This window comes from Aethalodelphis obliquidens, unplaced genomic scaffold, assembly GCF_003676395.1.
Source record: "Aethalodelphis obliquidens isolate GAN/ISIS:26980383/991018 unplaced genomic scaffold, ASM367639v1 scaffold64, whole genome shotgun sequence".
NCBI classification, from domain to species: Eukaryota; Metazoa; Chordata; class Mammalia; order Artiodactyla; family Delphinidae; genus Aethalodelphis; species Aethalodelphis obliquidens.
In genome coordinates, this window is record NW_020838008.1 from 6,095,051 (window position 1) to 6,121,315 (window position 26,265).

General features: G+C 43.1%; 2 protein-coding genes across 3 annotated transcripts in view; one reads left to right on the top strand and one right to left on the bottom strand.

The window, feature by feature from the left end:
• Positions 1 to 26,265, top strand: part of MOB3B (MOB kinase activator 3B) — a 204,724-nt gene that overhangs the window by 591 nt on the left and 177,868 nt on the right. The window lies entirely within an intron of this gene.
• On the bottom strand, positions 3,707 to 5,526 carry IFNK (interferon kappa). Its single transcript, XM_027088956.1, has one exon. The coding sequence runs from the start codon at positions 4,917 to 4,919 to the stop codon at positions 4,296 to 4,298; it is 624 nt and encodes a 207-aa protein (XP_026944757.1). The 5' UTR covers positions 4,920 to 5,526; the 3' UTR covers positions 3,707 to 4,295.

The following is a 26,265-nucleotide window of genomic DNA, read 5'->3' on the forward strand; positions in this document are numbered from 1 at the left end:
TGCGGGGCAGTGGGTGGCGGGAAGACAAACTTTTACAAAAGTGCGCCTGGGCAGGGGGACCACGTTTAGGGCGTCTTGATATTGAAGGAGGAGGCTCGGCTCGGGTCTGCGAAGGGGAACTCCGCTCCATCGGCGAGGTCGCCCCGGGGACTGTGGTTGCTTTTTGGAGGGAGAGGGTGTGAAAAGTACGTACAAATCCTGCCGAACCCCTGGGCCAACAACTGTCAAATATCTGGAATCCCAGCCCCTCCCTTTCCCTGCACTGAGGAAGAAGGTGGAAACCCTTCAACTTTCCTTTAATTGCCCCTCCCTGCCTTTGGACCCCCTGGAAGGGTAAAGGGCCGACTCCCGGCGCCTGGCAAGTAAGTACCAGAGACCCCAAACTCCTCAAGATCCCCCTTCACCCACCTTCCTGACCCCTCCCAGACGTCCGCCCCGCAGGGACCACGCGACAGAGCCGATTGAGACCGTGGCGAATAGCCTTTTGTTTCTCCGCGTTTCCCCTATTGTTTGCCTTTCTCACATCTGGCGGGGCTCGGGAGACAAGGAAGCCCCTCGGGTCCTCCTCCCCCCGCCTCCACACCAGCCACCCGGCCAGCTCGCGCCCGGGAGCCCGCCTGGGGAAGGAGAGGAGCCCGACCCCAGCGGGGCCGCCCCACCCGGGCCTTGCGGTTAGAGGGCGGAGGGAAAGTTGTTCCTTCCCCGCCTCCTCGGGTGCCTGTGGCCCTGGGCGCATTTCTCAGGTCTTATCCCCAGCGCGCCGAAGAGCGCAGGTCGGGATGGGTGCCTCTTTCGGCAGAGAGTGGAAGCGAGGTTCCGCCCCAATCTGGGTGTCCTTTGCTGGGTTCCAGTGGATTCCGATCTCCGCCTAAAGGCGTGTGGCCGGCCCGCTGCCAGGCGGCGGGACGGGATCAGGGCACTTCTGGTAGGCAGACAGCTTTAAGGCTCTGAGGTCTGCGAGTTTCCAAGGGTTGAAGGGCAGGCGAGTCGCCTTAAAGAGAATGGAGATATGCAAATAACCTAGGAAGCCTCGAGACTTTGTCTAGAAACAGGAGTGAAGTGGCTTCCTCCAGAATGAACCTGGAGTTCTGTCTTCGCACAGGGCTCCAAGTGTAAAGTCCCGGTCCCCTCTCGGCATTTAGGAAAAGCGGACCCGGAGGACCCAGTGCAGACGCTGCCAGGGCCGAGTTCACGATACCCAGGCCTTGTGAATCCGTGTCTGGAGACAGAGTTCTCCTGTGAGTGCGCCTGTGAGATTATAGTGGCCCTGTTTCTCTGCCTTTCCTATCAAGTTGTTTGCTTACACATGGTGCTTATTCTTAATGACTGTGGATTATTAAAGAACTAGGACTTACCACCTGAAACTAATATAATATTGTAAATCAACTATACCTCGGGGGCGGGGGCGGGGTGGGGGAAGAGCTAGGGCCGAAGCACAGTAGCCACTCTGAGAGGGCAGGGCCCCCAGCTGGTGCCCCTAGAGTCGGTTAGACTGTGAGAGGAGACTGTCTGTACACCTGTTGGAATCTATACCTGCACATAGTCTTACATATACTGGTGTCAGCCTTTTCTGTCTGACTGACACCCCATCAGTCCCCTTCCAAGGAGACTCAACTACACCCTTTTTTTATCCTCCACCATTTGATCCCTGCCCCAAGACAGGGGAGGGAGGAAGCTTCCATCTGAACACTTGTGACCGATGTACCCACTCAAGCATTTTAAGTAGAAACTGCACACTGGCCTCTGCCCAGTTCCAGAAGTTTTCCCTTTACTGGACTTAGAACTTTTGAGCTTCCATTTAATAAAGAAGAACAAAGGAGACTAAGTCAGGAGAGTGGACACATACAGCACTTTCTCCAGTGACTTCTGAATATTACCAGTGGGACCAACAAAAGAAAGCAAGCAAAATCTTTGAAGCACCAGAAGGCACTTTACAAAGATTTCATTATGAAAGTGATCCCCAAGGAAGGATTCCTTTGAAACTAGCAGCAGCAGCAGCAGCAGGAGAAAAACAAGAAGGACCTGAGTTGCTCAAGAAGTGTCTAAGGGCGTCATTAACAAAGTGAAAGGGCAGTGTCTGTCCCAGTCTACTCCAGTAAGGAAAACAGGGTAATTGCAGTGAAAGATAAGCTTGTACAGTTTCTTTAATTTTAGAATTAAAAGAAAACCCTCCCCAGCATTGTAGAAAAAACCAGAAAATACAGAGAGGTGAAAATTAAAACAGAGGAAGGAGGGATATTATAAACAAGGCTCCATTAAACAATCTTATCCAGGTATTTCCTTGGAATAAATTTCTGGAGATAGGATAGCCAGGTCTAAGGAATTAATGTACTTTTTAAGGATATTTAAGATGCCATATTGTCCCATAGGAAACTTTTGCCAGTTTAACCTCTCCCCATCAATACACAGGAGTTTTTTTTCCCTATACCCTATACCCCACTGATAGTCTATATTATCACTCTTTTTTATCTCTGCCAGAATGGTGGGAGGGGAGTATCTTATTGTCTTCTTTTGAATTTATTTAATCATAAATGAGATTAAACATTTTTTCATATCGCCTGTTAGTATTTCTTTGTGATGGTGCCAGTTTGTGTCCTTACCTATTTTTCAGTGAGAGTGTTCTCCTTTTTCTGACTAATGGTGCTCGTAATTAAAGCATCCTGTCTGACTCCTGCCCCTGCCAGTACAATCAGACAATCTTTATTGACTGGAAGTGCCAATTCTCTTCCTTCTTGCATTGCAAGCATTTAGCAAGACTGCAACCATAACTTGCTGAAGTAACTGACACGGTCCCAGTGGAGTTACAAGGGAGACCATGCAAAGGCATTATTAGAGAAATTCATGGAAAATATTAAGTGTATACTTTCTGCTCAGTAGCTTGCATGCCCTAATTCCTTTATAGCTTGTAATGCTTTTTTAAAATTTAGAACTACTACTGATGAGTTGTTTTTTCTAAATGGATTATACTAACTCATTTTATTGTCTGATCCTTCCACTGATAACCAGTATCTAGTTCTTGTGCCTTTAAACATTTCTTCTAACTTTTGGACTGAATTTGCCTCAATTTTATCATAAGACTTTCTCAGTTTGACTACATTGTTGGAGCCCTGTACTTGGATGAATCTTGAATCTAAACAGTTTAGCAGCGTGCTGTTAAAGTAATAGCAGGAGAAGCCTTCCAAGAGCTGAACCGGGTACATTTCACCCTCTTTGATGCATTTGGGTAGCCACAGTCTCTGTTAATCCTTGCTTGAAGATAGATGGTTCTGAAATGGGGTAGAGGAGAGAGAGGAAGAGAAGATTCATTTCAGCTAGAAGATGAATTAATACAGATGAAGGACCACACAAGAAAATTTAAGTAAACAATCTGGGTAATCTAGGTAAAAAATAACTTTCAAAAAGATAAAGTCTATTAAAGTGTCATGTATTATTAAATTGATTTAACAGATAGAAAGTGGCTTTCTAATTGGGAAAATCCAATCTGAAATTCTTCCATAGTCTGACTGTAGACATTTCATTCCAGGCAGAAAACAAACAAACAAAAAACAATGAAAGGCAGATATTAAACTTTTCTGTAGCATTTTCCATGCCTTTAGATATAAAAATCACACTGTATGCATTAGGAATGAACAATGCTCTCTGCATTAAATCATAGGCATCTAATTCAACCATCCAATATCACCATGGATCTTCACTCTCTTAAAATAATAAAATACCAAGCCACAAACTTTGTATCATTTTAACTAAACCAAGTTGAGAAGCAAATGGGCCAGAAATTTCAATTTTTTTTTTTTTTTTTTTTTTTTAACAGTAGGGAGAGAGGAAGGGTTTTAACTCTATGGGAGCGTGTATAAGCTCTTTTAACGTGCTGAACTTTCCTAGAATAAACAACCTTGGCAGCAAGAGGCTTAAGTCATTGAGGTGTTCCATTTTTCAATATTCTCTGATCCGTGTCCTCTAGCCATTGTTTTGGTGGAGTTCAAAGGTGAGAGACAGAGCAAAGCAAGTACGAAAGAGCAAAAGGAAAGAGGAACAGAGAGTAGAAGGTGGAGGGGGAATCCTCCTTTAAAACTGTCTTCAGGACTTCCTAACAAGACTCTTGGTCACCCAGGAGGTGGTTAACATCACTTTCTTTCTGCCAAACTTCAGAAACAGTGAACATTACCTAAACCACCACCAATCCAACCGAGGGGAGCCCTGGCATAGCACAGTAATCCTTAAACAGAGGATGAAGGAGGAAGAGAAGGAAAAGGAGATTTTGGAGAGAAATGGAATTTGAATTCTAAGAATATACCTTATTTCCTCCTGAGTAGTGCTGTGAATTTATTAAAGAAGTAGAAGCATCTTCTGATTTCCACTCGGACGATCTCCCAGGCGCAGTGACTGTATTTCTTATCTTTGAGGAACCTGTCTATCCTGTTGAAATACCTCCTCAGCTCTAGGTTGCTCAGCTGGGGGACTGGAGTTCCTGACTGTGTCCGCTCATCCTCTGCCACCTCTCTCATGTCTTCGTTTTCCTCCTCTTCTTCCAAGCATTGTTCCAGGTATTGCAGCTGTTGATCAAGTCCGATTTGGACTTGTCTCAGGTGTTTCTCTTCCCAAGTGGATTTGAAGGTGTCTTGAATGAAGATGTGGAAGGCCTGTCTGGACATTTCATAGAAGGCCTCCTTAATGTCCCTCGTCAGAGGCTGGGTGTGTGAGAGGATCTCTTGGGGCAACTCAAAAGCTTTGCTTTCTCTTAGACACTCTATAGGAAATGACTTGCTCATCCTTCTCAGAAGGCTCAGATTTTTCCAGGTGACTCTCCTCAGGTGAACATTCAGCAAGTTACAGTCCAGAGAGAGGATGCCGGTGACAAACAGACCCACGAGGCACACCGGCCACATACACTTTCTAATCACATCAGGCTCGGCGCTCATTGTTTTTCCTCACCCCCTTAGCTGAAAAATCCACAAGACTCAAGGTTGACAGTGAGTGAGGTTTTAGGTCTTAAGTATTACTTCGTGTGCCTTTTATACACCTGGGTATCTTCAGTGGGGAGGAGTTTTCTCATTCGTCATTTTATGGTACTCAGGGTTTCAGCCCCTTTGCCTCTGAGGCTTTTTTGACTTTGGGTGACTACATTGACTTTGGAAATGCAATCTTTTTTTTTTTTTTTCTTTCAGAGAAGTGAGCAAAGCATTATCATTGTGTTATCTTAGGTGCCTGGGTGATCCATCCCAGTACTATAGAATCATCAGAACCAGCCTGATGCAGACTGTTTCAGAAAGAACTGAAAACTGGGACTCTATACACTTACTTACCTAACACTATTACATAAGAGCGAGCAATCCTCCAAGGAAATATTTTTACCTGACCCTGTAGCCGAACATCTTCTCTCATTGAGTTAATCATAGACGTTGACAAAATAACTATGATTATTTGATTGCAAGACCACTAGAACATAACATAGGTTAGGTTGTTTCTAATCTTGATAAATTAAGCTTTTTAAAAAATAATTAATTAATTAATTTTTATTTTTGGCCACATTGGATCTTCGTTGCAGTACCTGGGCTTCTCCTTGCGGTGGCTTCTCTTGTTGCGGAGCATGGGCTCTAGACGTGCAGGCTTCAGTAGTTGCGGCACATGGGCTCAGTAGTTGTGGCTCGCAGGCTCTAGAGCGCAGGATCAGTAGTTGTGGCGCATGGGCTTAGCTGCTCCGTGGCCTGTGGGATCTTTCCGGACCAGAGCTCGAACCCCTGTCCCCTGCATTGGCAGGCGGATTCTTATCCCCTGCGCTACCAGGGAAGTCCTTAAATTAAACTTCTATGTTTGGATATTTTCTCTTTTTATTTGACTTTTCTGGGCCTCAAAAAAGATGAAAAACAGAGTGGGTCGTTGAGCATGGCACTTTTCACAGAACAGACTAGGCCAGCTTAGTTTTCTGTTGCCATTAGGAAATGTTGAAACTCTCCAACTGTCCTTTCCTTTAGTTAAACCTGAACCAGTGCTTACCACCCCTGCATAGCATTTTGTATGATCTGATCTCTTTCTTAGAAGTTCTCCAGAGGGTTGTATATTGGGGAATATTTTTCTGCCTCATTAACTTCTCTCTTGTAGTATCATGCTTTTTTTTTTTTAACTTTTAGATATGGTTTAGACAGTATTTTAAAACTTTAACTTAGCTGTCTTTCCTTCTTGTTTAGAGGTTCTGCATGCTGGAAAGTTTTTTTTTTTGTTTGTTCCTGTTTGTTTTTGAGGAGGTATATGAGTAGGTGATCACCCATTTTAGCCAAGCTAATTCCCACCTGGATCAGTATTACTGTGGTAATAATGGCTGTCCACCACTTATGGTTTTCACCCTGTTTGACCAGATAACCTTCTTCTGGTTATGGCCAAAGAAAATTTCTTTCTCCAGGAATGTGAAATGGGATGTCATTAAATAAGGTTAGCTTTAATTACCACCTTAAAAAAAGAAATGCATTAATTTTCAATAAAATCATTTTAGAATGGTAAGCAACCACCGTTCCATAAATATGGCAGACTTGGACTGCAAAATTGCTTAAAGTGTTTGTGTTTAAATTAGCTGGCTACACCAAAGGCTAATTGTAGACAAGTGAGACTTCTTAAAATCCTGGCTTTTTGGACTGGTTTACTATGAGAAGAAAACCTGCTACATAATGTTACTCTATGTGTTCTCTCTGTATAAATTCAGATTTCACAGAGATATTTTGTGGGATGACTAACTTAGAAAAATAATTAGGAGAATGGGCCCTTTTACACAGGAATATAAATTGACATAAACTTCCTGGATAGCAAGGTGGTGCCGTGTATCAAAAGCCTTAAAAATGTACATAATCTTTGACTCAGCAATTCTCCCTCTAGGAGTTTATCTCCAAGGAATAATGGTGGATGTCTTTTAAGGACTTAGCTGTCAGGAAGTTCATCACAGCAAAAAACTGAAAACAATTTAAATGTTCAGCAGTAGGTACTTGGTTAAGTAAACCATCTGTAGAAGACATCTGTGCAAGCATTAAAAATTATGTTGTGGGAATATATTTGGTTACTCGGATGGATACACTTCGTAGCTTAAAAACAAGTTTACGTGGTAGTATATAGTCTTATTTGTTAAATATAAACATATGCATATATGTACAGAAGAAATCTAGAAGTATATATGCTACAAATATTGAGTCATTATCTCTGACTAGAAAAATAATGGGTGATTTTTAGTTTTGTATTTTTATTTACCTAGACTTTTAAAGTTTTCTATAGGCAGCAAGTATTTCTTATTTAATAAGGCAAACTATTTTTCAACAAAATATATTGAAAAAAAGAGATATTATACGTCTGCAGCAGGATCAATGCTACTTTATTTATGTAAACATTTCCGTTCTAGGGTACTTTAAAAAGGAGATGTGAATTTTCTCTGAGATTCAGTTGTAATTCAGTTGATATGAATAATATAGACTACGTGGGAGTTCAGTGTAGTATTGTTACAACTTTGCATATAAAGAATATAGGTTTATGTATATATATATATATAATACATATATTTATTATTGCACATACGTACACACACAGAGTTTATAAAATGCAAATCTCTTCTGAGGGCCAGACCTTCTTACATACCTCACTTAACTTCTTATACCTAAAGCTTTTTGAATTGTCGCAGTCAGAACTGCTTGTTCCTCTTTGGGCTTCTACAGTACTTTGTCCTCCTTAATTCTGGCTTTGTAAAGTAAATAACTGTGTAAGTGTTGATCTCCCAGTTTTGTGTGCCCCCCACCTCCACCCACCCAGGGTGCTTAACATAGTTCGTGCTTGAGACAGTTCAAACGTACTAACCAAGCTAAGAGATTGTTCAATTGACCTTCTGTGCTAAGAGGTTCTGCCCGTGGGTGATGGAGGTGGCTGGAGATTTGGCCGTTGTCAACCGTCTTGAAGGTCCCTGTATTTTCTGCCATGTACAGTTTTGTCATCTTATCCCCCTCACCCCATATTCCCTCCCTCTATTGTCATTCCATATTGTATCCTCATTTATTTAAAACTGTATTTTTAGCGTCTACCGCATGCCAATCCCTGGGCTAGGTCTTGAAGAAGGAGGGATAAGGTATAGTCCATGATCTCAAGGAGTCCGCGGTTGGAGAAGTAGGTATGTTCTGAGTGTCTTAGGTACAGGAGTAATTCATAGGTCCTCCCTATAGCGTGTACCTCATTCCTCATGTACCATATTCATGACGAAAAAGGAAAGATGATGGACATGCCTGTTGTCCCCTCTTCCACCATTAGAATTGCTTGAGTTAGCAGACAACAATATGGAAGACCCATGCAATGTTTGGAATCACCTTTACTAAATACCATTAATTTTTTAATCTAAAATTCCAATTTAATGGGGCATCCCGTATTTTATCTGTCCACCATGCCGGCTCCCATTGACCTCTTAGAGCAGAACTCAGACATGAAGGCCTCTGCAGGAAGCTTTTCCTCTGCTAGCTGTCCACCTTACGCAGGGGGGCATTCGATTGCGTTTCTCTGTGCTGGTTTTACTTGTGCACACATCCCTAACAACTGTGCACAGTCCGAAGAGGGTCCCTGCCACACTGAGACGGAATAGCACACACACGTACTCTCTCACATAATTGTTGTGATCAGAAGCATTATTGCATGATCAGTATTGGTCATGCCTCTGTTCTGTAAAAGCCATGCCATCTGACTCTATCTCAAAATATAATTAGAAAGGTGGAAAGAATGGCAGTGTAAGGAATCGTTTTTATTCCAGAATTTGTCTGTCACAGCTGCCCTGTCTGAAACTGTGGGCTATATTTTCACATGCTAACATGGTACCTGCTCTCATTTCTCTCCATCATTTCTATGTGGTCACACTTTCCTCAGGGGGAAAGCTGATTAGCAGGGGCTGCCCTGTTGTCAATGGAACTGTGTGAATTTGACATGTGGATGACATGGTTAACAGTAATGGGCAAGACGCAACTTGTTTGACAAAATGGAGATGAGACATTTCAGTCTAGACAAGATAGCCGTGACTCAGCTCACAGGCATTTGGCATCGTATGGTTAAGATTGATAGCTCTCCGGGAAAAGGCAAGTTTTGAACCAGGGTGAGAGTAACATGTGGGTCATCCATGTGACTCAGGGCATGAAAGTCAGTCATTCTGTTTGTGGGGTCAGAAGATGATTGAGCCCAGGAAGGAGCTCAGAGATGGGAAGCCTTGTGTCCATACCTGTCAGTGCTTTCCATATGGCGTGCAGACAGCGGTCACCACAAAGTCATGTGCAGCTCTTTTAGCCCAGACCAACCCTGAAGCTCTAATAACTGGGTGTTTCACTTATTCCCACTGCCTCCCATATTGGGGTCCCCTCTCCCCTGGTCCTCTATTCCCTTTACTTGGTTGTTCTCTTAATGACGTACCTGATATAGAAATTTATAGTGACTACACAAGTAATACGTGGATATGTGTCCATATAGTAAAAATTTAAACATTTCAGATAAAGTGAAAGCTTTGCTTGCCAGCTCTGCCTCCCATCATGCCTCTCTCCTCCCCTGCGGTAACGACAGTTATCAGTTTGGTATGTCCTTACTTGATATCTGTCTCCCCACTAAACACTAATTTCCGTGAGCGCATGTCCAACAACTGGCTTGTTTGCTGCTCATTCTTGAATGCCCACAGGGCTCACAGAGATGCAGAGACATCTGGACCACTTCCATGGGTGATACGTGGCATGGGAGTAGGGGGACTTGTATGTATTTTTTTAAAATTGCTGAAAGAGGATTATAAAAATTGTGATATGCTTTGAAGTTCAAGCCTGGAAGTGTATTCCTGTGACTGTATATATGATATCATTTGGATATCATTTGAAAAATCTATGTTATAAACCCTTTGTGAATGTGAAGCCCAGTATAAATGGCTCATCAGACCTGGATCAGACAGATCCAGGTGCCTTTCACAACACCCTGCACACAGTAGGTGCTCAATAGTTAGTTGTTGGATGATCAAGGGAAGATAATGAAGCCATGTCTCAGTGACAGGGAAGTTATTTGGTGGTTTAGTTCTTCTGGTGTAGAGATACGGGGAGGACAAATTCAGGTGCTGGGGAAACTTGAGAAGTTCACAGAATGGTAGATGGCAGCTCAAGCATTCGTTCAGTGTCCCCTCCTACTTCCATTGCTTTTGTCTTTGGGATTCCCCGAGGCTGGTTAGGTCATGAGCACCATCGTACCTCTACTCTGGTGGTATCACGTAGTTCTAGTTGTTCTTTTAAAAATATGTATTTATTTTGACTGTGCTGGGTCTTAGTTGCGGCACGTGGCATCTTTGTTGCGGCATGTTTAGTTGCGGCATGTGGACTTCTTGGTGATCGCACGCGTGTGGAATATAGTTCGCCGACCAGGGATCGAACCTGCGCCCGCTGCAGTGGGAGCGTGGAGTCTTACCCACTGGACCTCCAGGGAAGTCCCAGGTCTGTGTTGATTGGTTAACTCATACATCCTCCCCTCCAGACAAGACGTGTGTCTTACTCAGTTTTGTATACTTGGCACCTCTTACATAAAGACATCAAATGTTTGTTGAATAAAAGAAGGCCGTGTGATTTGTTTTTTATGGTTCTCAAGTTCGGGTATTAACCTGTGTGAAAAAACTGAGCGCTTCCAAAATCATCCCTTCCCCCGCTCCTCTGAATACTGCCACTTCTCTGTATTAATTGCTCCTGGTAACTGTCACTTTATATCACCCTTTTGAAGGCTCAGTGGACAGACTTACCCCTGCTTCGCTTTTATAGCCCAGCTTCAGATTATGCACATAGTAACTTCCTACACAGGAATAATTTTAGCTTTCAGAAAATGACCCCAGATAAATAGAGATTTAACGTGGTGGGATAAGTGTGTAAGTGAATACATATGCACCATCAGTAAAACCTACCCTCAGTTTGGGGTTTATCAGAACGGCTTCCATCTGAATCCTATTCCACTGTTGTTTCTCTTGGTCCGTTTGAACCCTAATGGGGCTTTCACTTCTGAGATGGTGGTAAGCATTTCAGATGAGAGAGGTCACCTACCAGAATAACGCTCCCCTTTACCCACTGAGTAGATGTGGATTTCTTCCCAGACCATATCTGAGTGTGCCTGTAGTCTGGAAAAACAACAAGAGTGGAGTGAGTGATGGACAGAGATGTCCTCTTGTCTTGGATAAATTTTTTTTTTTTTTTTTTTGCGGCACACGGGCCTCTCACTGTTGTGGCCTCTCCCGTTGCGGAGCACAGACTCCGGACGCGCAGGCTCAGCGGCCATGGCTCACGGGCCCAGCCGCTCCGCGGCATGTGGGATCTTCCTGAACCGGGGCTCGGACCCATGTCCCCTGCATCGGCAGGCGGACTCTCAACCACTGCGCCACCAGGGAAGCCCTTGGATAAATATTTTGAAAGGAATTGCCGTGGCAGAGATGAGGACTGTGGCTTCTTTTAATAACTATCAGTTTGAATGTGGTCATAAGGTTTCCTGACATTTATGAAGAGCAAAGAAAAGTATTATAATGGAAAAATTTAAGTGGGCTTTTCTTTTTCTTTTTTTAATTTTTATTATTTATTTGGTTGCGCTGGGGCTTGGTTGCAGCAGGTGGGCTCCTTAGTTGCAGCATGTGGGCTCCTTAGTTGCAGCATGCACGTGGGATCTAGTTCCCTGAACAGGGATCGAACCCAGGCCCTGCATTGGGAGTGCGGAGTCTTATCCACTGCGCCACCAGGGAAGTCCCGAGTGGGCTTTTCTTTGACTGACAGAAGATTCACGTGCCCCAAATTTTAGGGTTTTTTTTTTTTTTTTGGTCTGAGCAATGCCTGGGTTTGAGGATAGTGTCTGGAATAATCTACTAGAGCTATGGGCAGTGGGGAGGGGCCTCTTTTCTTCCTGACAACACCCTTGCCCCTAGGTAGCCTGTGAAGTGCAGACTCTATATCATAGAATGTAGGGTTGGAAGGACACTGAGAGATAGACTCTTGAGGTCAGAGGGGTAAAGTGACTTGCCCAAGGTCAGAGTGATACTTGGGGGCAAAGTCAGGCTGAGACCCAGGTCCTCTGGCCTCAAGGCCATCACTGTAAGTCTTTCATCAGTAAGCAGAGAGCTCCCTTCGCTCTGCTTCCACTGAGAGGAGATGCCCTCCGGCAGCCATAAGAAAGGGGATTCTGGAGGCTTTCTCTGATTTGAAGTCAGACAAGGATGCTCTAACTCAAGCTCTTTCTGGTACTTCACAAGGGCTTTTTGGCTCTGTGAGGGAGGCATTAGTTAGCGAAGGAGGAAACCCTGAGTTGTCTGACACCCCTAATATTTCTACAAAGTTACTTAGAATTCTGCAAATAAAGACTGTTAGGCTTCCCAGATTCCTAGGTCAGTTCAGGACTAAAGTGGTTGCCCTAGAGAAACCTGGAATGGGTTTCCTGAGAGGTTTCCCCCATGTCTGAAATTTATTTCTGGACTCATTTACTTATTTTCTTTGTTTTCCATCATATCTCCAGTGCTTAGCACATAGCATATGCTTAATAAATATTTATTGCACAATTAAGTACGTGTGTCACTATTTTATCGTATGAGTATACTGTATGAGATCGGTTCAATAACTCTACCTCTTGGTAGAACTGTGTAACTTTGAGCAAGTCGTTTAAACTTCCTGAACTTCGTATGTAAATAGGGATAATAAGGGTACCTACGCCAAAGGGTGGTTGTGGAGATGTAAATTGCTAATAACAGTGCCTGGTACATAGTAAGCGGTCAATATGATAGTTAGCATCGTTATCATCATCATTATCTGTTGCCTAGAGTGTAAAGACAATGCTAAATTCCAGGAGTACAGGAGTAGAAAAGACATATATAGTCCCTGTCCTTGCAGAGATTCCTGGAGGCAGTGATATCTGAGCCGAGTCTTTTTTAAAACTTATTTTATTGAACTATAGTTGATTTACAATGTTGTGTTCATTTCTACTGTACAGCAAAGTGCCTCCATTATACATATATATAGGCATTCTTTTTCATATTCTTTTCCATTATGGTTTATAATAGGATATTGAATATAGTTCCCTGTGCTGTACAGTAGGACCTTGTTGTTCTGAGCTGAGTCTTGAAGGGCAAAAGCTGGTGGGAGTTTGAATTAACATGGTGATAGTTGGTATGGAGAGGAAGAGAATTATCTAGGAGGTAAGATTGGCAGGTCTTGGTGACTGATGTGGAGTGGGAGGGGGAGAAAGAGGAAATAGACCAGGGTGAAGCCCCATTTTTTTAGCTAGGTATACAGTGGTACCACCAACTAAGAGGTAGCATATGGGAGAAAGAGCAGGCTTGTGGGGCAGCAACTGGTGGGTTCTGTTATAGATGGGTTACTTTGAGTTGTCTATGGGATAGCCAAGAGGAGATGTCCATTCGGCAGTTGGATATATGGGTCGGGATGAGGGCTGGAGACTGATCCAGGTGGGAGAGAGGGATTTGAAATTATCACTAGAAGCTGTGGGTGATAATTAAGACCATATGAATCAATGGGTCTGTCTGTCTAAAGAGGACACGTAGAGTGCAAAAAGAAGTGTGAGCCAATTTCAGAACCCTAAGCATAGCCTGCATTTCAAGAGTGGGCAGTGGAAGGAGAAACTGAAGAGGATGGTCACAGAGGCATGAGGAGAATGAGGATGGAGTATTTTGACTCTATCTGCCTCTCTACCTAGATACTTCCTCATAATGGCTCTCTAAGACAGCCATTCTCAACTCAACTCTATTTGCCATCATTAATCTAGACCTAACCCCATCTTATAGATGAGATACTTGAAGCTCAGAGAGGGGAATTCATTCATTTAAGCCTGAAACCAAAGCCTCTCCCTCCCGCTTTCCCCCTTTGTTCTTTTCTAGCATATGCCCCCATGGAACACGCCAGGTGTGTATCTGTAAGTTCTCGGCAGATGTCAACTGCATTGAAAGCTGGCTTGCTTATTTCACTCCTGCCGTTTGGGGCTACAGGAGTTGGAGAATGTATTCGTTCCCTAGGACTGCTGTAGTAAATTTCCAGGAACAACGTGGCTGGGATGTCCCTGGCAGCCCAGTGGTTAAGACTCCACACTTCCACTGCAAGGAGCACAGGTTGGATCCCTGGTCAGGGAACTAAGATCCCACGTGCTGCGTGGCGTGGCCCCAAAAAAACCCCCAAAACAAACAAACAAAACAACAATGTGCTTACAACAACAGAAATTTATTCTCTAATAGTTCTGGAGTCTAGAAATCCAAGATCAAAGAGTCATCAGGGCTGGGTTCCCTCCAAACATTCTAGGGACACATCTTTCCCTGCTTCTTCTAGCTTCTGGTTGTTGCTGGAAATCCTTGGTGTTCCATGTCTTGGAGAAGCATCACTCCAGTCTCTGCCTCCGTAGTCCCATGACATTCACCATGTTTTTGTCTGTCCCTATGTCTTCCAGACGTTGCCTTTAGGTATTCTTCGGTAACAGTCTGCATAGTTATTAACAATAATAAAGGAAACTATTTATGTAGCAGTTACTAAGTACCAACTCTTTATATAAATTACCTTTAATTCTCATAGCCACTACACAATGTAGGTATTATTACCCTTATTTTAAAGAGGAGGAAATGGAAGCTTGGAAGTATTAGATGACTTGCCTGAGATCACATATCTAGAAATCCACAGAATTAGGTTTCAAACCCAGGTCTGTCTGAGGCCACACTGTATTTTTATGAGGTCTAGGGTTGTAAAAGTTTTGGTGTAAAATCCAGTCTGTATGTATTTCATTCCCACAAGGATTTGAAGCAGCTTATAAATATATATAATACAAGAGAATAAAAATGGTTAGGGCTTCCCTGGTGGCGCAGTGGTTGAGAGTCCGCCTGCCGATGCAGGGGACGCGGGTTCGTGCCCCGGTTTGGGAAGATCCCACATGCTGCGGAGCGGCTGGGCCCGTGAGCCATGGCCGCTGAGTCTGCGTGTCTGGAGCCTGTGCTCCGCAACGGGAGAGGTCACAACAGTGAGAGGCCCGCGTACAGCAAAAGAAAAAAAAAAAAGAAAAATGGTTAAAGAAATTAGAGTTGAGAGAAAACAAGAGCAAGAAAACAAGATGAAATCAGGGGTACAGTCTGAACATAAGCATGCCTGTCTAGTGTCATTATGGCAGAGAGTTGCAAATCTGTCCCTGGACTTTCTAGAAGCAAAGGGGAAAGAAGACCTGTTAAAGTAACCACGGTATCCAAAAGATAAAACAAACTAGCAACAAAGCTAAATCCTCAGTAGAAGCAAAGCTTTTCTTGATACTGAGTCCTGGGGGGAAGTTGTCCTGCAGGCCTTCTGGAAGAGAGTGCTGTGGGACATCCTGGGCAAAGACCCCAGCAACTTCCTTACAGGAGTGACCATCACCACCATCACCACCACGTGTATTGCAGGGCTGAGTCTTGTAACCTCCCTCCGTGTAGGCAGATGTCACATTGCCAGGCCACAGTTCTTGCAGGCTTTCTGCAGGGGCTTGTTGAGTTTTCTCATGTTGAGCTGCAGAAGGAGTTCATTAGTTCTGGATTGGGACAGTGTTTCTTCATCAGGGCTCAAAGGACGGAAAAGGATAGTCACACATGTTGGCATTCTCAGGGCATTCAGTGTGGAGAGACTGCCCTGACATTTCCAGAGTCCCTGCCCAGATCCAATCCTGCATTTCCTATTATATGTACAGAGGAACTTTGGGGAAAACTATTTCCAGGCCTGACTCTCCTCCATTTAGTCAGAACTGGGAAAACAACTATTTTGTCAGATTGTCCCAGTGCCATAAACAAAAGTGAAGTGTGCGCTGGGCTTCCACATGGTCGTGGGCTTGCTTTGCTGCACTCCTCTAAGGGAGCTCGTCCTGGATACGGGAATCCAAGCAAGCAGCCTGTGGTTTTTACTCTGCATTGCGGGGACTTTTTTCTCTCCTGAAAGAGCTTCCTCGTAAGTTGGATAGCTTAAAATTCAAAGTGAAGACAGCCTTGTGTCCCCAAATATTATAGATAATTAAACGTTAAGACATCCTCTTGGGACTATTAATTTTGCAAACTCAAGCATTTTTTATTTCAGAAAAGAACTCACATATGGGTGGTCTCAGAGCTAAAACTTTGTATTTCCAGGAGTGATGCAGTTAAGAGAGCAGAAATTGGCATTGCCCTATACCCATCCCCATTGGGAGAGTGCAGTAACGCTCATTGCCAAATGTGATAAAACAGTTTCTCGTGAATGGTCCATGGGACAAAGCGTGCTGTAATCATCTATTGCCTATAATTTCATCCATCCATCCATTCATCCACCCATCCATCTATGCATCTTTGAGGATATGATGACTGAAACAAGATAGTAAAAAAGAAAAAGAGGTGAAGCGGTTCGTGTCCTCATAGAGTGTCCAGATTTTCAGACAATGAAGAATAAAATTTCAGGGTGTTATAAGTGTTATGAAGGAAATAAACAGGGTAAGAGGGTAATTGGGGAGGTGATGACTGAATTGAGACTTGAAGGGTGAGGAAAAATCAGCAATGTAAAGAGCTGGAGGGGAGAGCATTTCAGGCAGTGAGAACAGGAGTTTCAAAAGCTCTCATGGGAAAGAGCTTGGGATATTCAAGGAACACAGAGGAGACTGGTTGTGTTGGAGTGAAGGGAGTGGGGAGGTTGGTCCTAGGATATGTTGGGATTGGGTAGGACATGGCAGGCCATGATGGAGTTCCAATTTTATTCTAAGACTAGTGAAGACACATGAAAGAATTTTAAGCAAGAGAGTGGTGTCATATGACTTGTGCTTTAAAGAGATCACTCTGGGGCCTCCTTGTTGGGAGCAGTTTGGAGAAGGGGCAAGAATGGAAGCAGGGAACCCGGGTGGAGAGTAGATATTTTAGCAGGCTGGGTGAGAGTTGTGGTGGCCGAATAAAGGTAGAAGCAGTGGAGATGGAGAGAAAAGATGATTTGAGAGAAGCTGCTTATGAGGTATCTGGGTCCAGGCTAACATCTGTGATCACCAAAGGCCATTTTCCAGAAACGCCATTCATCTTTCCAGAGAATAAGATGATTTGAGAGAAGCTGCTTATGAGGTATTTGGGTCCAGGCTAACATCTGTGATCACCAAAGGCCGTTTTCCAGAAACGCCATTATAAGGTCTTTACTGAAATAACACCGGTAGGTTTTTGATAACCAGTAAGTAATCTCATTTGGCATTACATCTTTAACTGGATGGCCTTAAACTAGGGTAAGTCCCTTATACTTCAGACAACAAAATAAATAATTTACTTAATTAGACCTGGGTTGGGATTGAAGCTTGAATTTCGCAGGTTTAGCTTGAGGCTTAAGTTTCTGAGTGTCCCTTGATACACAAAACAAATACATATCCCTGTACGTTTTAACATTTTTAGATAAAATCATGTGTTTCATGATCAATTTAAATCATGGATTACTATCTAGAGTCAAATCATAATGGAATATAATCAATATAATCATACAATTCTGAAGTTAAGAAAGAGATTCTAATCTGTTATTTACTAAATATAGATGAAAGCCTGTAGCTAACAACTCCAATTCTCTCCAATTTGATTTTTTCTAAAAAGTCTCAGAAATGTCTAATTGTCAGAAATGCCAGTCCATACTGATGCTCTGACACAGACTATACTTCCATGAAACACAGGTGTTTGATAGGCTGGGTCAAGATGTTCTCATCACTAAAGTCAAGCAATGACAGATTTTTCTTGTGTCACAGAAACATTCTTTTTTTTTTTTTAAGATTTATTATCTATTTATTTTTGGCTGCATCGGGTCTTAGTTGCGGCAGGCAGGGTCTTCATTGCGGCACGCGGGATCTTCGTTGCGGCATGAAGGATCTTTTGTTGCGGTGCTCGGGCTTCTCTCTAGTTGTGGTGTGCGGGTTTTCTCTTCTCTAGTTGAGGCACGCAGGCTCCAGGGCACGTGGGCTCTGTAGTTTGCCGCACACGGGCTCTAGTTGAAGCGTGCGGGTTCAGTAGTTGTGGCTCGAGGGCTTAGTTGCCATGTGGCGTGCGGGATCTTATTTCCCTGACCAGGGATCGAACCTGCGTCCCCTGCATTGGAAGGCGGATTCTTTACCACTGGACCACCAGGGAAGTCCCTTTCGAGTTTTTCAACAACATTTTTCTTAAACTTTTGGCACCTCTGATGGTTAACCTGGAGTAGAAGCTAGGCTACAGTGTTATCTTAGTTCTAGATTATTTAGTTATTTTATGAGCTAGCGCCTGATTTGGCACACAAGGATTAGATTCATTGTTTTACAAATAATTTATCAGTATTTCATAATTTTGCAAAAAATCCTAGGACTTCCAGATGCTCCAGAGACCAGCTACTGTAATAAACACATCCAAAAACATAAAATGGCTCAAACATGGTAGGAGTATTTCTCACTCATGTAAAGTTTGGAACGGAGGTACTTGAGCTGTGGTTGGCTTTTTTCCAAGCAGTGATCAGGCACCAGACACCTTGCATCTTGTGGATCTGCCATCTTCCACGTGGCTTCCAAGGTTTCAGAGCTTATCTTCATCAAGCTGGAGTAAAATGTCAAGAGCTGGAGGGATATGCATGGGAGTGTTGTACGGGTTAGGCTTGGAGAGGCATACATCACTTGCAGTCACATCCCCTTGGCAGGAACTTAGTCACAGCTAAGTGCAAGGGATACTGGGAAATTCAGTCTACTCATGTGCCCAGGAAGAAGAGGGACTACTTTGATGAACAGCTACCCGTTTCTGCCATGCTGCTCATCCATTTGGAGAAAGTCTAGCATTCAGAATGTGTTGGCACTGGTATGAGTTGGCTTGGGGATTGGGCTGGCGTGATGGACACATTATAGAGACCCAGTAAAGATTTTTTAAAAATTCATTTGAAGAGAATTGGAGTGTCAGCCACAGGCAGCTTTCTAGTGAGGCTATTTATTTATTTATTTTATTATTTTTTTTTGCGGTATGCATGCCTCTCACTGTTGTGGCCTCTCACTGTTGTGGCCTCTCACTGTTGTGGCCTCTCCCGTTGCGGAGCACAGGCTCCGGACGCGCAGGCTCAGCGACCATGACTCGTGGGCCCAGCCACTCCGCGGCATGTGGGATCTTCCCGGACCGGGGCACGAACCCGTGTCCCCTGCATCGGCAGGCAGACTCTCAACCACTGCGCCACCAGGGAAGCCCTCTTTCTTTTTTTTAAATAGAGAAGAAAATTTGTCATAGCCTTAACGTCTTAAAGGCTTCTTTGAGAAAAGACTTTGCAAGGCTCCTGACTTGTGACAAAATAAGTCGAACACGCTCGGGTCCCTTTTCCTGCCTGTGGAGGGCAAGACCTTTTCCCTCTCCATGTGGTCAGTGTAGATTCTGGATGCTGTTTATGAGTCCCTGCAACTTGACTGGACGTGGAAGACCAGGCAAGTATGATTCTAGGGTGTGGCTGGAATGCACTTCTGGCTTCTGTGGCAGAGGGAGGGAAAAGCGCTGCTGGCCCTGTGAGAAGGGGCGAGAGCTGGGACCCAGCAGGGTCTCCGCAGAGAAGCAGACTATGACGAGCGTCCTGGGGCTGCACCAAGCAAGCTTGGCTCCTAGCTCAAGTCAGCTAGAGGGGTCCTGATGCAGAGACAGGCTCTGCGTCGGCCCAGAGCATCCTGCTGTTAGAAGACGGGCTGGAGCAATTTCAACACAGCATCTTCAGGTGCAGAAGGGACTCAAATCTGTTTTCCCAAAGTTGATTCCATGAAACACTAATTTTACAAGAAGTTCTGTGGTTCAAGAAATTTCGGAAACTTTGTATGTTCAATGTAGACTCACAGTGTACATGAGCATATTAAAAGTCTCTACAGTCTTACAGCAAGACACTGTTAAGCTTGTTTAACCCATGGTATAACAAACTTATTTGACCACGTACTTAAAAAAAATATGTCACACTTATTAATATCCTGAGGAGCCAGTGTTTAGGGGAATGTACTTTGTGATTTAAACTGGGCATAAAAAGAAGATAATACGGGCTTCCCTGGTGGCGCAGTGGTTGAGAGTCCGCCTGCCGATGCAGGGGACACGGGTTCGTGGCCCGGTCCGGGAAGATCCCACATGCCGCGGAGTGGCTGGGCCCGTGAGCCATGGCCGCTGAGCCTGCACGTCCAGAGCCTGTGCTCCGCAACGGGAGAGGCCACTACAGTGAGAGGCCCGCATACCGCAAAAAAAAAAAAAAAAAGATAATACTAGAAAATACGTAAATCTAATGCCCAAATTCCAGTGAAACATCGTATCTGTGGAGGATTATAAGATTACTCTTTTATTAGGCAACATAGACAGTGACAATGATCGCATCTTAACCCCAGTGGTTTCTTTCGTTTTAAACAGGAGTATGAAAAACTCATATCTTTTATATTGTAAAATGCTTTTTGCCCCTCTTTTTTTGTTTTCTTCTCCCTTTTCTTTTTCTATTACTACATAAACTTCTTGCTGTCCTCAAGTAAGTCACTTGAAATTTTCATGTTTATTCTTTTCACAAGATGTGTTAAAATCCCATTGAAGGGAGGATAAAGGTATTAATAAAGTACATATTGTCACTAAAAGGTGTTTCATAAATTTATTGGGCTGATAATTTTATTTGATGTTTCTTTAAATTGGGGGAACTGGAAATATATCCCCGCTTCCTTCCTTCCTTCCTGCCTGCCTGTGTGTAGCAAATATATATTGATATTAAGACTTGGCATTAGAACTACAAAACTCAATATCTCTTAGTGTGCGTGTATATGTATTTTTAATTGGATGAATAAATGTATCTTTTATGTGAATAATGAACATTAAGAAAACTGAAGGGCTTCCCTGGTGGCGCAGTGGTTGGGAATCCGCATGCCAATGCAGGGGACATGGGTTCAAACCCTGGTCCAGGATGATCCCACATGTTGCAGAGCAGCTAAGCTTGTGAGCCACAACTACTGAGCCCACGTGCCGCAACTACTGAAGCCTGGGTACCAAGAGCCTGTGCTCCGCAAGAAGAGAAGCCACTGCAATGAGAAGCCCGTGCACCACAATGAAGAGTAGCCCCCGCTCACTGCAACCAGAGAAAAGCCTGCGTGCAGCAACGAAGACCCAACACAGCCAAAAATAAAATAAATAAAAAATTTAAAAAAACCCCAAAAACTAAAGACATTTGTATTAGTCACTCGACAGTTTTGATTGTGTAGACTTAGATTTTTTTTTTAATTTCTGAATTTTATTTATTTATTTATGGCTGTGTTGGGTCTTTGTTGCTGCGCATTGGCTTTCCCCTGTGGCGAGCGGGGGCTACTCTTCATTGCGGTGCACGGGCTTCTCATTGTGGTGGCTTCCCTTGTTGCGGAACACGGGCTCTAGGCATGTGGGCTTCAGTAGTTGCAGCACGCCAGCTCAGTAGTTGTGGCTTGCGGACTCTAGTGCACAGGCTCAGTAGTTGTGGTGCATGGGCTTAGTTGCTCCGCTTCATGTGGGATCTTCCCGGACCAGGGCTCGAACCTGTGTCCCCTGCATTGGCAGGCGGGTTCTTAACTACTGCGCCATGCTGTATGGTTTTAAGATTTATATTAGTATTATTCTTCTGCCTACAAAGAGCTATCCTGGTGGCAAATTCAATTTAAACTCAGCACAGTTTTCTGCCTGCTCATCTGAGACCCCATTTGATATCTTCTATGCATTTGGTAGGAGTATCTAATGCCTTATCTCTCTATTGTTTTCTGTATGTGTCAATAGTTTAATATATCTTTATTATTTATTTATTTTTAGAAAAATGGCCTTCAACATGAAATAATAAAAGTTTTGATTTCCTGCTCTTAATGATGCAGGCCCCCTCTATGAATTTACTCTTCTAGACGTGTCTAGGCCATATTCCCAGGGAACGTACCCCTTTATTCTCCCCCACAGTCCTGCTAAGGCTTCTTGGTCAATCCCTACACTTGGATTCCTTAGCTTAATAGATGAAAAGGCTCAGTTTCTTTACCTGTAAAAGAGTAACCATAACTTCTACTCCTAGATGCGATAATAAAAATGTAAAGTGCTTGGCATTTCAGTGTCTGAAATACGGAGAACACTCAGTAAATGATATCAGTAAATACAGACACCCAGTAGATAGTTTGGTGCGTTTGTCTACAGAGTAGCAGTATTACATCATAGGACGGTGGTCAAGATGCAGTAGGATGACCCGGCACAGTGCGTACCATGCTGTAGGCGTGCAGTAAATGTCTCCTGTTATTATTATTGGAAAATGTGACAGATGAGAGAAGGCATCTCAGGCACATGGAGGAGGCACATAGCCTGGTCTGGGCTTGGCGAGTTACTCAGTCCTCTTGGACAGAAGATTTGTTCAGGTGAGTACTGGTTGAAAGGTAGATGCTGGTTGTAAAATACGTGACATTTAAAGGAAGAGTCTCTTAATTAGAGCTATTAAAGGAAGATTCCAGGATTCTGGGAGAAAATCAAATGGGTGATGGCCACGTTTCCTTCTGACTCTCCTTCTGTGATTCCCCCAAAAGTTCCAGTGATTCCTGAGACAGACCGCAGTGACTCAAACAGCCCAGGCAGTAGAGCTCCAGAACTACAGCCTGGAGCACACCAATAACGAGGCAATGACTACCCTTTTGTCTGCTTTGATGATAACAACCCATTTGCCAGAAGGAGAAAGCGTTGTAGTTTTCATGTGGCAATCTGCCCAAGTCTTTGATTTGACAGGTAACAGAGGGAAGCAAAGCTCATGAGTGTATTTGGTGACACGTTATTTCCTGGTCATTTTTCTTCCCTTCAGTTTTGAGAGCCAAGTCAAGGAGAGGGAAAGGAGAGGAAGGGGGAAAAGCCCCACAACTCAGCTCTCCAGGAAATGAGTCTTCAGGCAGAACTGAGACACCTGAAGAATGTGTCCCTTCACAAACTTTGTACATGTGAGTCAGGAGACAGGTTCTGGGTCAGTAGACAGGCACCTGAGGGCTGGTGCAAGGGAAGAGCCTCTCCCTCGCAGCTGGAGGGCTTCAGCCTTAGGTTCCTAAGAGAAGCTGGAGGGATGTGCAGACTCCCGGCAGAGCTGTTTCCCTGGCATTGACCTGGGCCGGAGGACAATCTAGTGCGTCATTCCCAAAGTGTTCATGCAATGCTATGTGAAAAACAAATTGATAAAACTCATGGTTAAGCAAGTTAAATTGTTTTTTTTACTGCCGGGCTTCTCAAGACCTTTGATTATGCCAGTGTGAATTGTGAGCATCCAAGGAGGGAGAATATAAATGCAGTACTTCCCAAACTCCCTGGAAAGTGGTACCTTTTACTGAACTCTAGGTATGGACAACGACATGCCTGAGTCTCAGAAACACGGTGCCCAGTCAAAGCAGTGAGACACAAAGAAATACATACGACATGAATCCATTTATATGAAATTCTGGAACCGGCAAAAGCAGTCTGTATTTATAGAAAGCAGATCGGTGGTTGTCGGGGGCTTGGCATGGGATTAACAAAGGAATTTTTTTGGGTGGTGGAAATGTTCTATATCTTTTTTGTTGTTCTTCTACAACTTGCTTTTTTATTCAACATTGTGCTTTCTAACCCCTTTCCATATTGATAAGAGTGGATCTAGATCTTTATTTTAACTCTGGTTTAGAATTCCATTGTATGAGATATACCGTAGTTTATTTATCCATTTCTCTATCCTTGAACATCTTTGTTGTTTCTAATTTTTCTTTAATACCAACAATACTCCAGTATTCATCTATGCACCTAGAAGTAGAATTGCCCATTCATATAATTCATCGTTTTTGTGTTTTTAAAAAATTTTATTTTTTTATACTTATTTGAGGGAGTTATTTAAATTTCTTAAGACAGTCTGGTTTTTTTAAATTAATTGATATTGGAGTATAGTTGCTTTACAATGTTGTGTTAGTTTCTGCTGTACAGCAAAGTGAATCAGTTATACATATACATATATCCCCTCTTTTTTAGATTCCCTTCCCATCTACATCACCACAGAGCACTGAGTAGAGTTCCCCGTGCTATATGTAAGTTCTCGTTAGCTATCTATTTTATATGTAGTAATGTATATATGTCAATTCCAATCTCCCAATCCATCCTACCCGCCCCCTTCTCCCCTTGGTAACCATAAGTTTGTTTTCTACATCTGTGACTATTTCTGCTTTGCAAATAAGTTCATCTGTACCATTTTTCTAGATTCCACATATAAGTGATATTATATGATATTTGTCTTTCTCTTTCTGACTTAACTTCACTCTGTATGACAGTCTCTAGGTCCATCCATGTTGCTGCAAATGGCATTATTTCATTTCTTTTTACAGCTAAGTAATATTCCACTGTATATATGTACCACATCTTCTTTATCCATTCCTCTGTTAATGGACATTTAGGTTGCTTCCATGTCCTGGCTATTGTAAATAGTGCTGCAGTGAACGTCAGGGTGCATGCATCCTTTCGAATTATGGTTTTCTCTGGATATATGCCCAGGAGTGGGATTGCTGGATCATATAGTAGCTCTGTTTTTAGTTTTTTAAGGAACCTCCATACTGTTCTCCATAGTGGCTCCACCAATTTACATTCCCACCAACAATGTAGGAGGGTTCCCTTTTCTCCACACCTTCTCTAACATTTATTATTTGTAGATTTTTTTGATAATGGCCATTCTGACCAGTGTGAGGTGATACCTCATTGTAGTTTTGATTTGTATTGCTCTAATAATTAGTGATGTTGAGCATCTTTTCATGTATTTTTTGGCCATCTGTATGTCTTCTTTGGAGTAATGTCTATTTAGATCTTCTGCCCATTTTTTGATTGGGTTGTTTGTTTTTTTGATATTGAGCTGCATGAGCTGTTTGTATATTTTGGAGATTAGCCCTTGTTGGTTGCTTCTTTTGGAAATATTTTCTCCCATTCTGAGGGTTGTCTTTTTGTTTTGTTTATGGTTTTCTTTGCTGTGCAAAAGTTTAATTAGGTCCCATTTGTTTATTTTTGTTTTTATTTTCATTACTCTAGGTGGTGGATCAAAAAAGATTTTGCTGCAATTTATATCAAAGAGTGTTCTGCCTATGTTTTCCTCAGAGAGTTTTATAGTGTCCAGCTTTACATTTAGGTCTTTAATCCATTTTGAGTTTATTTTTGTGTATGGTGTTAGGGAGTGTTCTAATGTCATTCTTTGACATTAGAAGCTGTCAATGTTGGACAGATGAAGCTGTCCAGTTTTACCAGCACCACTTATCGAAGAGATTGTCTTTTCTCCATTGTATATTCTTGCCTCCTTTGTCATAGATTAGGTGGCCATAAGTGTGTGGGTTTATCTCTGGGCTTTCTATCCTGTTCCATTGATCTATATTTCTGTTTTTGTGCCAGTACCATACTGTCTTGATTACTGTAGCTTTGTGGTATAGTTTGAAGTCAGGGAGCCTGATTCCTCCAGCTCTATTCTTCTTTCTCAAGATTGCTTTGGCTATTTGGGGTCTTTTGTGTTTCCATACAAATTATAAAATGAAATGTTCTGTATCTTGATGTGGAATGACTACATGGTGTATATAATTGTCCAAATACCCTTAACTATGCATTCTGAATGAGTATATTTTAAATAAATTATACCTCAGGAAAAAAAAGGGGAACCTTTTGATGTAGAAGGTATCTAGGGACTAGTGGCTTGAGCAGGTCTTTGAGCAAAGCTGATTCAGGACCAAAATACCAGGCTAAATCATTTCTTTGTTCTTGCCCTCTCCCAGGGGATCCAACTCCAGACACAGATGTTTGCAGGCAGCTTTGCCTTTCCAGGAGCCAAATGGGGGTCACTGTTCATGAGAGCACCCATCATTTGGAAAAGCCTGATGGGGTGTGGTAGGCCACATAATGGCCCCCTAAGGTCTTTCACATTCTAATCCCTAGAACTGGTGAATATGTTACCTTACATGTCAGAAGGGACTTTGTACGTGTGGTTAAATTAAAGATATTGAGAAAGGCCATTATCCTGGATTTATCAGGATGGGCCCAAGGTAGTTACAGGAGGCTTTATAAGAGGGATGCAGGTGGGTGAGAGTCTGAGGAGATTCGAGGACAGAATCAGAAGTCAGGGTGATGTGGGGCAGTGAGTCAGGGAATGCGGGCAGTCTCTAGAAACTGGAAAAGACAAGGAAATGGATTCTCCCCTGCCTCTGGAAGGAACACAGCCTTGCCACCCATTTTAGATTTCTGACCTCCAAATTATAATATAATAAATTTGTGTTGTCTTAAGCAACTAGGTTTGTGGAAATTTGTTATAGCAACAATAGGAC

Bases quoted from the DNA above. Each gene is read 5' to 3' on its own strand.
- IFNK (XM_027088956.1), bottom strand. From the start codon at position 4,919: ATGAGCGCCGAGCCTGATGTGATTAGAAAGTGTATGTGGCCGGTGTGC.